This window comes from Corylus avellana, chromosome ca11, assembly GCF_901000735.1.
Source record: "Corylus avellana chromosome ca11, CavTom2PMs-1.0".
In the NCBI taxonomy this organism is placed as follows: domain Eukaryota; kingdom Viridiplantae; phylum Streptophyta; class Magnoliopsida; order Fagales; family Betulaceae; genus Corylus; species Corylus avellana.
This window is the reverse complement of record NC_081551.1, coordinates 7623239-7635274: the sequence shown is the minus strand read 5'-3', so window position 1 is coordinate 7635274 and position 12036 is coordinate 7623239. Positions and strand designations below refer to the sequence as shown.

The following is a 12036-nucleotide window of genomic DNA, read 5'->3' as shown; positions in this document are numbered from 1 at the left end:
CTGCCCTCATTTTGGACGAAAATATCAATTGGTATAGAGCATGAAATATGGACTAGGTTCATTCTTTTGATTAAATACATCTCAACCCTTAGATCAAATGTGTAAAAATAAATCCTAACCATCCATTCTCTTATAAATAGAGCCTATAGCTAAATTCACTTTCACTTGAGTTTTTACAATCTTAGAACAAGTAAAATTGTTTGCTCCTCCTTTCATTTTATTTCTTAGTTCTACTCAAATACCATATAGCCTAGATCTTTCTTGTAGTGTTCAAGCGTTTTTCTAAAACTAGCTACCTAGAGAAGATTTGGTGGAGTTTTACTTCTAAAGGATTATTGGGTAAGTGTTTCATGTATAAATATCATGATTTATTGCTTTTATTACTTGTCCTCATTTAATTGTTTAAAGACCCAATAAAGCGTATAATGTAAAATAAAGTAATGGAACAAGTGAATTAATAATAAAGAGTTAGTGGACAAAATCAATTAAGGACTTATAATATTATCTATATATTATTTACTTTACAGTATTTACATTCAGTCATTTCTTTTTTGTCATTTAAATTTCTGTTCATATTTCTGGCGGTAAAGACCATTTGATGTCATCCCCGAAATATGCATTTAACATTTACATTCAGTCATTTCTTTTATGTCATTTAAATTTCTGTTCATATTTCTGGCGGTAAAGACCATTTGATGTCATCCCCGAAATATGCATTTAACATTTACATTCAGTCATTTCTTTTATGTCATTTAAATTTCTGTTCATATTTCTGGCGGTAAAGACCATTTGATGTCATCCCCGAAATATGCATTTAACATTTACATTCAGTCATTTCTTTTTATGTCATTTAAATTTCTGTTCATATTTCTGGCGGTAAGGACCATTTGATCTCATCCCCGAAATATGCATTTAACATTTACATTCAGTCATTTAACTAGTTATATATGACTATTTTATATTAATATAATAAAATGAGTAAGTAAAGATGAAGTGACGGATAATAAATAAATATAAAAAGATGAGTGTCTTTAAACAATGATATTATTGGAGAATGAACTAAGTATTGTTTGTATGTATGTATTATATGCAGAAGTGGAGCAGAATACTACACTAAGGAGTGTAAGTATGGATATACTTACTGAGTACTAGCTTTGTTTTATTGTTATAGGAATTCTTATTTTGCCTTATTGATATAAATTTGCAATACAACTGCTGCATAATGTGTCTAATAAAATGGGCTGATAAGATAGCCACCTTAAGAACAAGCTGGGTGGATTGCCGCGAGGAACTGTCGGTATCTCAGTGGATGGGGGTATATAACCGTCCAAAAGGCCTAATATATAACTAAGCTGGGACGGTGTAGCAGCCAGCACCAAACAGGTAAACCTCTAAAGTGTGAGGGACATAACGGACGTAAGCGGGCTGAGAGCTCATGAGAAGAGGTCTGAAGAAAGATTATCATAAAACACAAACTAATCTGTCATTACGCTGCATTCACAACTCATTCATTATTATATATTTTAGTCTTTAATCTTATTTGTTCAAACTAGTCTTTTTAGTCTTTATATCTAGGAAAATAGATTACTCACTTGTTTGCCTATGTAAATATGATAACGTCATCTTTACATAGATCTTGATGCAGGGATAGAAAGTGAGGACGATGGTCCTTTTACTGGTTTTGATGGTTGATAGACCATCTGCTGCAGGATTTATGCTTACTCTATGGAGCAAGTCTCATTTATGTTAATCGCTTTTATTATGTATGGTGATGTGTGTAAACTTAATAGATATTACTATGTTAATTTAGGTGCCGTCTGTGGCATATATTTGGTACACCTAGTGTATACATATGTTGTAATGAAAACCATGTTTCTATTTTATTTAATAATATATCACCTCGAGGTATTTCAGTCAGCTCAACTGTGTTGTGTAAGTTATTCTTAGGTCATAGAAAAAGAAAAAAATATACATACTCCGCTGTAAGATTGTATTTTCTAAAGTTGCAGCGTCACGACTTCGATATTTGCTAGTTCAAATATCGGGGCGTTACATTATGGTATCAGAGCGGTTTGCTCTATGGGAAAGTTAGTGTCACACTAGATCTAAGGTATACAACACAAGAGCTTCACTAAATAAAATACTCATAACCTTTTATAAAAAACTTTTGTTTGAGAATAAAGTATTAGCGATAGAAGCACAACTATGTTATTTACATGTTTGAGTGATTTTGTTGTTTGCTTTAACATAGATAAGTCGTAAATTAATTTGTACAGAATTATGGTACGAAGACGTGATCTCCCTGTCGTTGAGGAAGGCGAAGCACCTCATAATGAAAACAATGAAATACCACCTCCACCTCCACCTCCACCTTCGCCTCCAGCATTCCATGATGGTGTACACCCAACATTAGTCCAATTTATGGGAGATATTACTAGGCAATTCACGGAAGCAATTTCACGGATGTCTCAACCTGTTGCACCAGTCGAGCGTATCGGTTGCTCGATGCGTGACTTTACTGATCAGCAGTTTCGTACTTTCAATGGAACTCAAGGACATACAGTAGCTGAAGCTTGGATTTCAGATATCCAACTGCTGCACGACACACTCAAGTGTACAAATGAGGAAAAGTTGACATACACCGTATTAAGGCTAACTGGTGAAGCCCTTAAGTGGTGGAAGTCTCAGGTAGAGCTGATAGGACCTGGTGTTGTTATCACGTGGGAAAGGTTTGTTGAGGAATTCAACAGGCAATATTTCCCAAGGTCACAAAAGCAGTTAAGAGCTATTGAATTTCAGAACTTGGTGCAAGGTACTATGTCAGTGGAACAATACTCAATTAAATTCACTGAGTTAGCCAGGTTTGGTATTAATCTTATTCCTGACGAAGTATCAAAGACAGAACGTTTTGAAAATGGTCTTAACTCTCGTATCAAGGAAAGAGTTGTCTGCCATGAGATCAAGAACTATGCTCGATTAGTAAACGTAGCATCCCTTGCTGAGAGGGCAATTCGTGAGACATCTGCAGCTTACGAACATAGGAAACGGTCAATGCCTCAGGCATCCTATCCATCTAAACGATTTGTTGTAGGGACTGGCTCCAAACCAGTGGATCACCAGAATTTTTCTCCTCCAGTAGGAAGTCAGAAGGTTGCTTGTCCCAAATGTGGAAGAATGCATTTTGGAGATTGCAGGAGCGAAAGTACCGGCTGTTTTCGATGTGGTCAAAAGGGGCATTTTAAGAAGGATTGTCCGATGAATACTACGGGGGAAGCTGGAGCACAAAGGAATGACTTCCAACAAAGAAGGCCTGCTCAAGCGAGAGTATATACGTTGACCTCCGTAGATGACGATGAGAATGATGAAGCGAACAATGATATAGTGACAGGTACCATTTCTCTATTTGGTACTCTTGCGTGTACTCTCTTTGATTCTAGAGCTACACATTCATTCATTTCTGCATTATACACTAAGATTTGTCATATAAGTACACGACCATTTGGGCAAGATTGGTCGGTACAAACACCAGGACGAGAAAGGATAAATGAATTACTATCATCATTGAGGGATGAGCATAAGCATAGTCATGTAGAATTAAAATAAGTATATGATTGTTTTGTTATCTTTAAAGAATTATAGCAGTTGTACCTAAGCAAATAACTAATCATGGTACCATATAAGGATTGATATCTAGCTATATTTTGAGGAAAATGATAATCATATTAGTGGTACATGATCATGAATATTAAGAGATAGAGATGTTGAAAAATATTATTGTCTTACAGCCACTTTGACAAGGCTGATTAAATAAAATCGAAGAAACATAGTGAGCTCGAGAAGAAGGCTACGACATTTTGAGGTATGAACTAGCGATCGAATAATTGTTTGAAATTGATGTTGTTAGGACTTGATAAGAAAAAAATAGTGAATGCGATCTAAAAAGGGAAATAATGATGCTTAGCTCATCATAAGGAGATTGAGAAAATGTTGTGAAGTATTAGGCGGTGATTAATTAAGGGAGGAAAATGATTATAGAATTACCTACAATTAATGATATGATAAAATTGCACATAGCACAAATTGCGAGCTTGATGAATACTCAAGTATAGGATTAGAATTGGTCTGTCCAAAATAAAGTACAGGGTAAGTGGATTCATCAAGGAAAGTACTAAGTGGATCCAATATTTACCTGTTGTCGAGTTTGCTTATAACAAAAGTTTCCAGGCAACTATTGGTATGGCACCATACGAAGTACTCTATGGACGCAAATGCAGGTTGCCACTTTATTGGAATGAAGTTGGTGAAAGGCAATTGGTGGGATCGAAGATAATCCAAGACACTAAGGACAAGGTCATATTAATTTGGGAAAAGGATGCTAACAGCTCAAAGCCGTCAAAAGAGTTATGCTGACAAACGACGTCGCCTAGTGAATTTTGAAGTTGGCAATCAAGTATTCCTGAAAGTATCATTAATGAAAGGCGTGATGCGTTTCTGTAAAAAGGGAACTAGAACGAGAGAAATACATGACAAATATCCACATTTATTCTAAACTGGATATATCACTCGGTAAGTACATATATATATATATATATATATTATTACGTGGTAAATGGTATTTTATGATTGCTTATATGGGTATTGTTCAAAACTACAAAAGTTGAAGGATACCTTAGGGATAAGAAGTGATATTATTAAAATGCTTTGGTCGATGTTTTGAGATGGTAGATAAATCATGGTACTGTATAAAAGTGTAGTACCTAAGTGAAAACATTGAAACTTAAGACGTAGTACGTCGGAGCTATAGAGTATATGAATATAAAATTGAGGAACATTATTTTCTTACACCCTTTTTCTTAGAATATTACTGTACGATAAAAGCTTAGGGATTAAGTGTAAAATAAGACTAAGGATTAGACGTTAAGATAAAAATCTGAGTCACTCATATTGAGGTTATGTGATAATTTGAATGCCTTAATTTCGGGGACGAAATTCCAATAAGGTGGGTAGAATGTAACGACCTAGATTTTAAAACTCTTATTTAAATAATATTAAATAGATTAAAAATATAATCGATAAATTAGAACAATGATATGTGGATTAATAATATTAAATAACTATTTAGTGTTAAAGGTATATTACATTGATTTTTGACCTCTTATGTATATTACTTCAATTCTAAAAATTTAGCTTCACTAATATGTTTATGGGCATAATCAAACCCAATCTAGTGAATAAATTATTTATATTGGTGTTTAGCGAAGTCATAAATTAATTTGAAGCTTTTCAGTTTTTTAGCCTAAAAAAGCAGTGTCTTAATTTTCATACTATCTAAATGAGATTAAAACTGCTTAAGAAAGATACCAAGGCTAGCCACCTTTGTTGAAAGCTTAAAGTCTTCTAGTAATGATGATTATAGTAAATATCATGATTATAATGATTTAATAAGGCAAGTGGCCAAGTGGGAATGCAAATAGATTAAAGCCTAAGTTGAATAGGAAACTTTGTACAGGCCAAAAGTAGACTCAAACGAACTCGGATGAAGTCGAACCAAAAATATAAAATGTTTGTTTCGGAGTCCTCTATCTACTCTCAAAATTTCATGTCAATCGGAGTATGTTTGGACATTGAAAAATGAATCGGAATACACTGCCCTCATTTTGGACGAAAATATCAATTGGTATAGAGCATGAAATATGGACTAGGTTCATTCTTTTGATTAAATACATCTCAACCCTTAGATCAAATGTGTAAAAATAAATCCTAACCATCCATTCTCTTATAAATAGAGCCTATAGCTAAATTCACTTTCACTTGAGTTTTTACAATCTTAGAACAAGTAAAATTGTTTGCTCCTCCTTTCATTTTATTTCTTAGTTCTACTCAAATACCATATAGCCTAGATCTTTCTTGTAGTGTTCAAGCGTTTTTCTAAAACTAGCTACCTAGAGAAGATTTGGTGGAGTTTTACTTCTAAAGGATTATTGGGTAAGTGTTTCTTGTATAAATATCATGATTTATTGCTTTTATTACTTGTCCTCATTTAATTGTTTAAAGACCCAATAAGCGTATAATGTAAAATAAAGTAATGGATACAAGTGAACTAATAATAAAGAGTTAGTGGACAAAATCAATTAAGGACTTATAATATTATCTATATATTATTTACTTTACAGTATTTACATTCAGTCATTTCTTTTATGTCATTTAAATTTCTGTTCATATTTCTGGCGGTAAGGACCATTTGATGTCATCCCCGAAATATGCATTATTTACATTCAGTTATTTCTTTTATGTCATTTAAATTTCTGTTCATATTTTTGGCGGTAAGGACCATTTGATGTCATCCCCGAAATATGCATTATTTACATTCAGTTATTTCTTTTATGTCATTTAAATTTGATCTCATCCCCGAAATATGCATTTAATATTTACATTCAGTCATTTAACTAGTTATATATGACTATTTTATATTAATATAATAAAATGAGTAAGTAAAGATGAAGTGACGGATAATAAATAAATATAAAAAGATGAGTGTCTTTAAACAATGATATTATTGGAGAATGAACTAAGTATTGTTTGTATGTATTATATGCAGAAGTGGAGCAGAATACTACACTAAGGAGTGTAAGTATGGATATACTTACTGAGTACTAGCTTTGTTTTATTGTTATAGGAATTCTTATTTTGTCTTATTAATATAATTTTGCAATACAACTACTGCATAATGTGTCTAATAAAATGGGCTGATAAGATAGCCACCTTAAGAACAAGCTGGGTGGATTGCCGCGAGGAACTGTCGGTATCTCAGTGGATGGGGGTATATAACCGTCCAACAGGCCTAATATATAACTAAGCTGGGACGGTGTAGTTGCCAGCACCAAACAGGTAAACTTCTAAAGTGTGAGGGACATAACGGACGTAAGTGGGCTGAGAGCTCATGAGAAGAGGTCTGAAGAAAGATTATCATAAAACACAAACTAATCTGTCATTACGCTGCATTCACAACTCATTCATTATTATATATTTTAGTCTTTAATCTTATTTGTTCAAACTAGTCTTTTTAGTCTTTTTATCTAGGAAAATAGATTACTCACTTGTTTGCCTATGTAAATATGATAACGTCATCTTTACATAGATCTTGATGCAGGAATAGAAAGTGAGGACGATGGTCCTTTTACTGGTTTTGATGGTTGATAGACCATCTGCTGCAGGATTTATGCTTACTCTAATGAGCAAGTCTCATTTATGTTAATCGCTTTTATTATGTATGGTGATGTGTGTAAACTTAATAGATATTACTATGTTAATTTAGGTGCCGTCTGTGGCATATATTTGTTACACCTAGTGTATACATATGTTGTAATGAAAACCATGTTTCTATTTTATTTAATAATATATCACCTCGAGGTATTTCAGTCAGCTCAACTGTGTTGTGTAAGTTATTCCTAGGTCATAGAAAAAGAAAAAAATATACATACTCCGCTGTAAGATTGTATTTTCTAACGTTGCAGCGTCACGACTTCGATATTTGCTAGTTCAAATATCGGGGCGTTACACCCCCTGACCCAATAATTAATGTAACATACAAGAGAGGATGTAGGAGCTTATACGCACCGACCCTGCAGCATCGTTTAGTGTGACAAAGGGGACGATCAGGTGGGCACCGAACAATGCGTTTGCCCAGGCGCTTGGAAATAAGCCTGAGTATGCTGGCAGGGTTTGGCAAGTTGGACCGAATATTCTGCCTGTACGAGGACACATACACTCATACTATATACCATCACTGGCACGGTCAAAATACGCCGGGCACTCCACCATCTCACAAGAAACACTAGACAAAGCGCTTGAGGCAAAAGGGCAAAGCACAAGGAAAAGATAGATACCCTGTTGGCCGAGAACAATGTGCAGGTAGCTCAGCAACTGGCAGAGCAGATGGCGGCGAACAATGAAAGGTTGGCTCAACAGGAGGCAATGTATGAAGCCCGTTTTCACCAGCTCGAGGAAATGATGCGGTTGAGCTCCATGCCAGACAGAGCTTTCCCGCCCTTTGCGATTGTGCGCTCGTCGGTCGATAGTGGATCAGGTGATGACATTTTTTAACGGTCAATGTGGTTTTAGAACTGTCCCTATATATATGTGCAATTCTAAATTTAGAGCTTGAATATGTTGTAGTCATTCTCATTAATGACGTTGTAAATCTTGTTGTATTTGTAGCCATTCTCATTAATGATGTTGTAAATTTTGTTGAATTTGGTTTATATATCATGGTTGGTTTGGTGATGGATGTGGGTTAGAGCTTTGCATTTGAAGTATTTGGTATTATGAGATTGACCACTATGGTCCTTGTTGAATATTGTTTGGTGCATTTCATTTTATCACGAAAATATGTTAGGGATGTAGATATAAATTTGAATTTGTTGAGTATGATGTCCTTTGTTTACATAGTAAAGTTGCTCAATGATTATTTGTTTTATCATTTGCAGTTAGTGGATTTCATTTGTTTGGTGAATATTGTTTGGTGATTGTTTGTTTTATCATTTGCGGGTAGTGGACATCATAGAGAGGATGCTACCGATGATCGGCATTGAACGTCTGGTTGGCCATTCTCACTTGTTGTACATAAGCTATTTTGTTGATGTAATTGTATTTGTGATAGTTATCTTGATGTACATAGTTAAATATATTTCATCTAACAGAGATAGTTTTATTGGTGTATATAATGTTATTTGCATGGATATGAATATGAATTATGTTATTTGCATGGATCGATAGATAAATTGTATATTATTTGCACAGATCCAAATTGTATATCAGGTTAATTGTAATCCAAAATTCGGGTACAACCCTGAAAAATTCAAAAAAAATATAGGGGGAATTTTTAAAAATCACCAAATTTTATGACGTGTCGTGTTTTGACACGTCAAAATTTTTTGATGTGTCACTTTCTGGCATGTCAAAAAATTCTGACATGCCAAAAAATGACACGTAAGAATTATCTGACGTGCCAGAAAGTGACACGTTAGAAAATTTTCTGACGTGCTATATTTGGCACGTCATAAATTTTTTTGACGTGTTATATTTGGCACGTCAGAAAATTTTCTGACGTGTCACTTTCTGGCACGTCAAAAAAATTTCTGATGTGTCACTTTTTGGCACATCAAAAATTTTTGACTTGTCAAAAAGTGACATGTCATAAATTTTTCTTGACGTGCCAATTTTGACGTGTCAGAAAATTCTGACGTGTTACATCTGACATGTCAGAAATTTTTCGTTTCTAACACCCAAAATTTTAACGCTTGACACACATCAAAAACGCCCCGTCAGAAAAAATTTCCTGACGTGTCAGACCACCTGACACGTCAAAAAACCCATGTCAGCAAAAAATTGGTTTTTTGTAGTTTGTATTAAATGTTTGAATTTAATGAAATCACATATAAGGAAAATTATTGAAATATAATTAAATGTCTTTAATTAATCTAATTTAATGATTGGTTCACTATTGAAAAACCGGTTAAAAAATTATTCCTTAAAAAACTGGTTTATCCTTTAAAAAATTATGAATTTTTAACTTTCTGAGAGTGATTCGGCTTTTATATATGATACCTTAGAGCCTGCGTCTTATGCGCCTGGTTTTTTTTATATATATATAATTAAGTTAAGAAGTCTTTAAAAGATTATCAATAAATTTTATTTTCTTCTCTTAATTAACAAATTAGCTACCAAAAATGACAAATGTTCATAAGATCATTTTAAACCATAGTTTTACTTAATAGCATAAACCCACATATCCAATAAAGTTAAAAATTCATAAATTTTAGTTCTTATAAATTGAAATGTGTTAAATATGTATTCTCATATATGTAGTTTAAAATGAAATATAAAGGAAAAAAAATCAAAATAAAAACCTAGATTAATCAATTATAAAAAATGATTGATTAATCATTATATTTCACAATGATACCACTTATCCTCCACTACACAATCCATTATGGTAAACTTTCTCCTCATAAACAATTTTTTTGAGAAATTTTACTCTTACACTGACAAAATTAAAGAAGTGTTCTAAAATATATGAGCATGGTGATATCTTATTACAATTATGTTTACTAATTTTGAAAACAAAAGAATGTTGTAGTTTAATTTTTCTTTTAAAAAAGAAAGAGATAAAAAACAGTGGCAGAAATATTGGAACACACAAAAACAAAAATGAATAACAAAGTCAGTTAAATTTACAAAAGAAAATTTGTAACTCATATTAAATAAAATTAAGAAAATTTGAATGAAAAATAATAGAAATTAAGGGAAAAAAAATTTAAACAAATGAAAAATACTAATATAATAAAAAAGAACTATTTTTTTGGTATATTTTTCTCAGTTCCAATCAAATCCACAAATATAAGAAAAAGTTTTGTCAAATAGATTTTTTTTTTTCCTTTTTCAACCATCCTTCACATATATAAAAGTAAAAGAAACTAATTTTAAGACATACAGGAAAACAAAGACAAAAAAAAATCTACGATTTGAAAAATGAGTGTGAAATATATTGGAAAAATTGAGTTTCTACGAAGAGAAACTCTCTCACTATTATTTCCTTAATTCAATGTAAAATTTACAAAAGAAAAGTAATCATTTGAATAAAAAATAATATATAAATTAAAAAAAAAACGAAAAAATGAAAATATTAATATAAATGAAAATAACTATGTTAGCAAAAAATTAAAAAAAAAAAAAAAAACAAAGTAAAAAAAATTGTAGTATAATTTTTCATTGAAAAACAACGATTAGAAAATTGAAAAGAACTGTTATAGAAAAAAAATATAAAGAAATAAAATAATTGTAGTATAATTTTTCATTGAGAAACAACGAATAGAATCTCTCTCTCTCTCTCTCTCTCTCTCTCTTGTCTTTTTCCAAAATTGATTTATATAAGTAGAAAGTAAAAGAAGAAAAAATAAAAAATAAAATAGAAAAAAAATATAAGGGACAAAAACAAAAATGGAAGATCATAAGCACCGAAAATAAAGATAAAAAACATATAAAATGACAATACTAATATAATGGAAAATAAATGTTTTTTTTTTTTTCAACCATCCTTCACATATATAAAAGTAAAAGAAACTAATTTTAAGATATACAGAAAAACAAAGAGAAAAAAAAAATATACGATTGAAAAATTGAGTGTGAAATATATTGGAAAAATTGAGTTTCTACGAAAAGAAACTCTCTCACTATTATTTCTTGAATTCAATGTAAGATTTACAAAAGAAAGTAATCATTTGAATAAAAAATAATATATAATTTAGAAGAAAAAAATAAGGGTCAAAAACAAAAAATGGAAGAACCATAAGCACTGGAAATAAAGATAAAAAAAACAAAAATATGAAAATATTAATATAATTGAAAATAACTATTCTAGCAAAAAAAAACAACACAAAAAAACTATAGTATAATTTTTTGTTGAGAAACAACGATTGGAAAATTGAAAATAACTGTTATATGAAAAATAAATAAATAAAACAACTGTAGTATGATTTTTCATTGAGAAAAAAAAAATAAGGGTCAAAAACAAAAAATGGAAGAACATAAGCACTGGAAATAAAGATAAAAAACAAAAACAAAAAATATGAAAATATTAATATAATTGAAAATAACTATTCTAGCAAAAAAAAAAAAAACACAAAAAATTATAGTATAATTTTTCATTGAGAAACAACGATTGGAAATTAAAAATAACTGTTATAGGAAAAAAATAATAATAATAACTGTAGTATGATTTTTCATTGAGAAACAACGAATAGAAACTCTTTGTCTCTCTCTCTCTTGTCTTTTTCCGAAATTAATTGATATAAATAAAAAGTGAAAGAAGAAAAATAAAAATATAAACATAGAAAAAAAAAAATATAAGGGACAAAAACAAAAATGGAAGAATATAAGCACCGAAAATAAAGATAAAAACATATAAAATGACAATACTAATATAATGGAAAATAAATGTTCTAGCAAAAAAAAAAAAAAAAAAAAAAAAAAAAAAAA

General features: G+C 31.3%; 1 protein-coding gene and 1 long non-coding RNA gene across 2 annotated transcripts; both read left to right on the top strand.

Moving 5' to 3' along the window:
- On the top strand, window positions 1-1917 carry LOC132166717 (uncharacterized). Its single transcript, XR_009438595.1, has 2 exons — window positions 1-339; window positions 1634-1917. It is a non-coding gene; the product is annotated as an uncharacterized LOC132166717 (long non-coding RNA).
- A 363-nt stretch (window positions 1918-2280) lies between these two features.
- LOC132164988 (uncharacterized) lies at window positions 2281-3603 on the top strand. The gene has a single exon (XM_059575502.1). It carries the CDS (start codon window positions 2281-2283, stop codon window positions 3601-3603), a length of 1323 nt encoding a protein of 440 aa, XP_059431485.1.
- The last annotated feature ends 8433 nt before the right edge of the window (window positions 3604-12036 follow it).

Bases quoted from the DNA above. Each gene is read 5' to 3' on its own strand.
- LOC132164988 (XM_059575502.1), top strand. From the start codon at position 2,281: ATGGTACGAAGACGTGATCTCCCTGTCGTTGAGGAAGGCGAAGCACCT.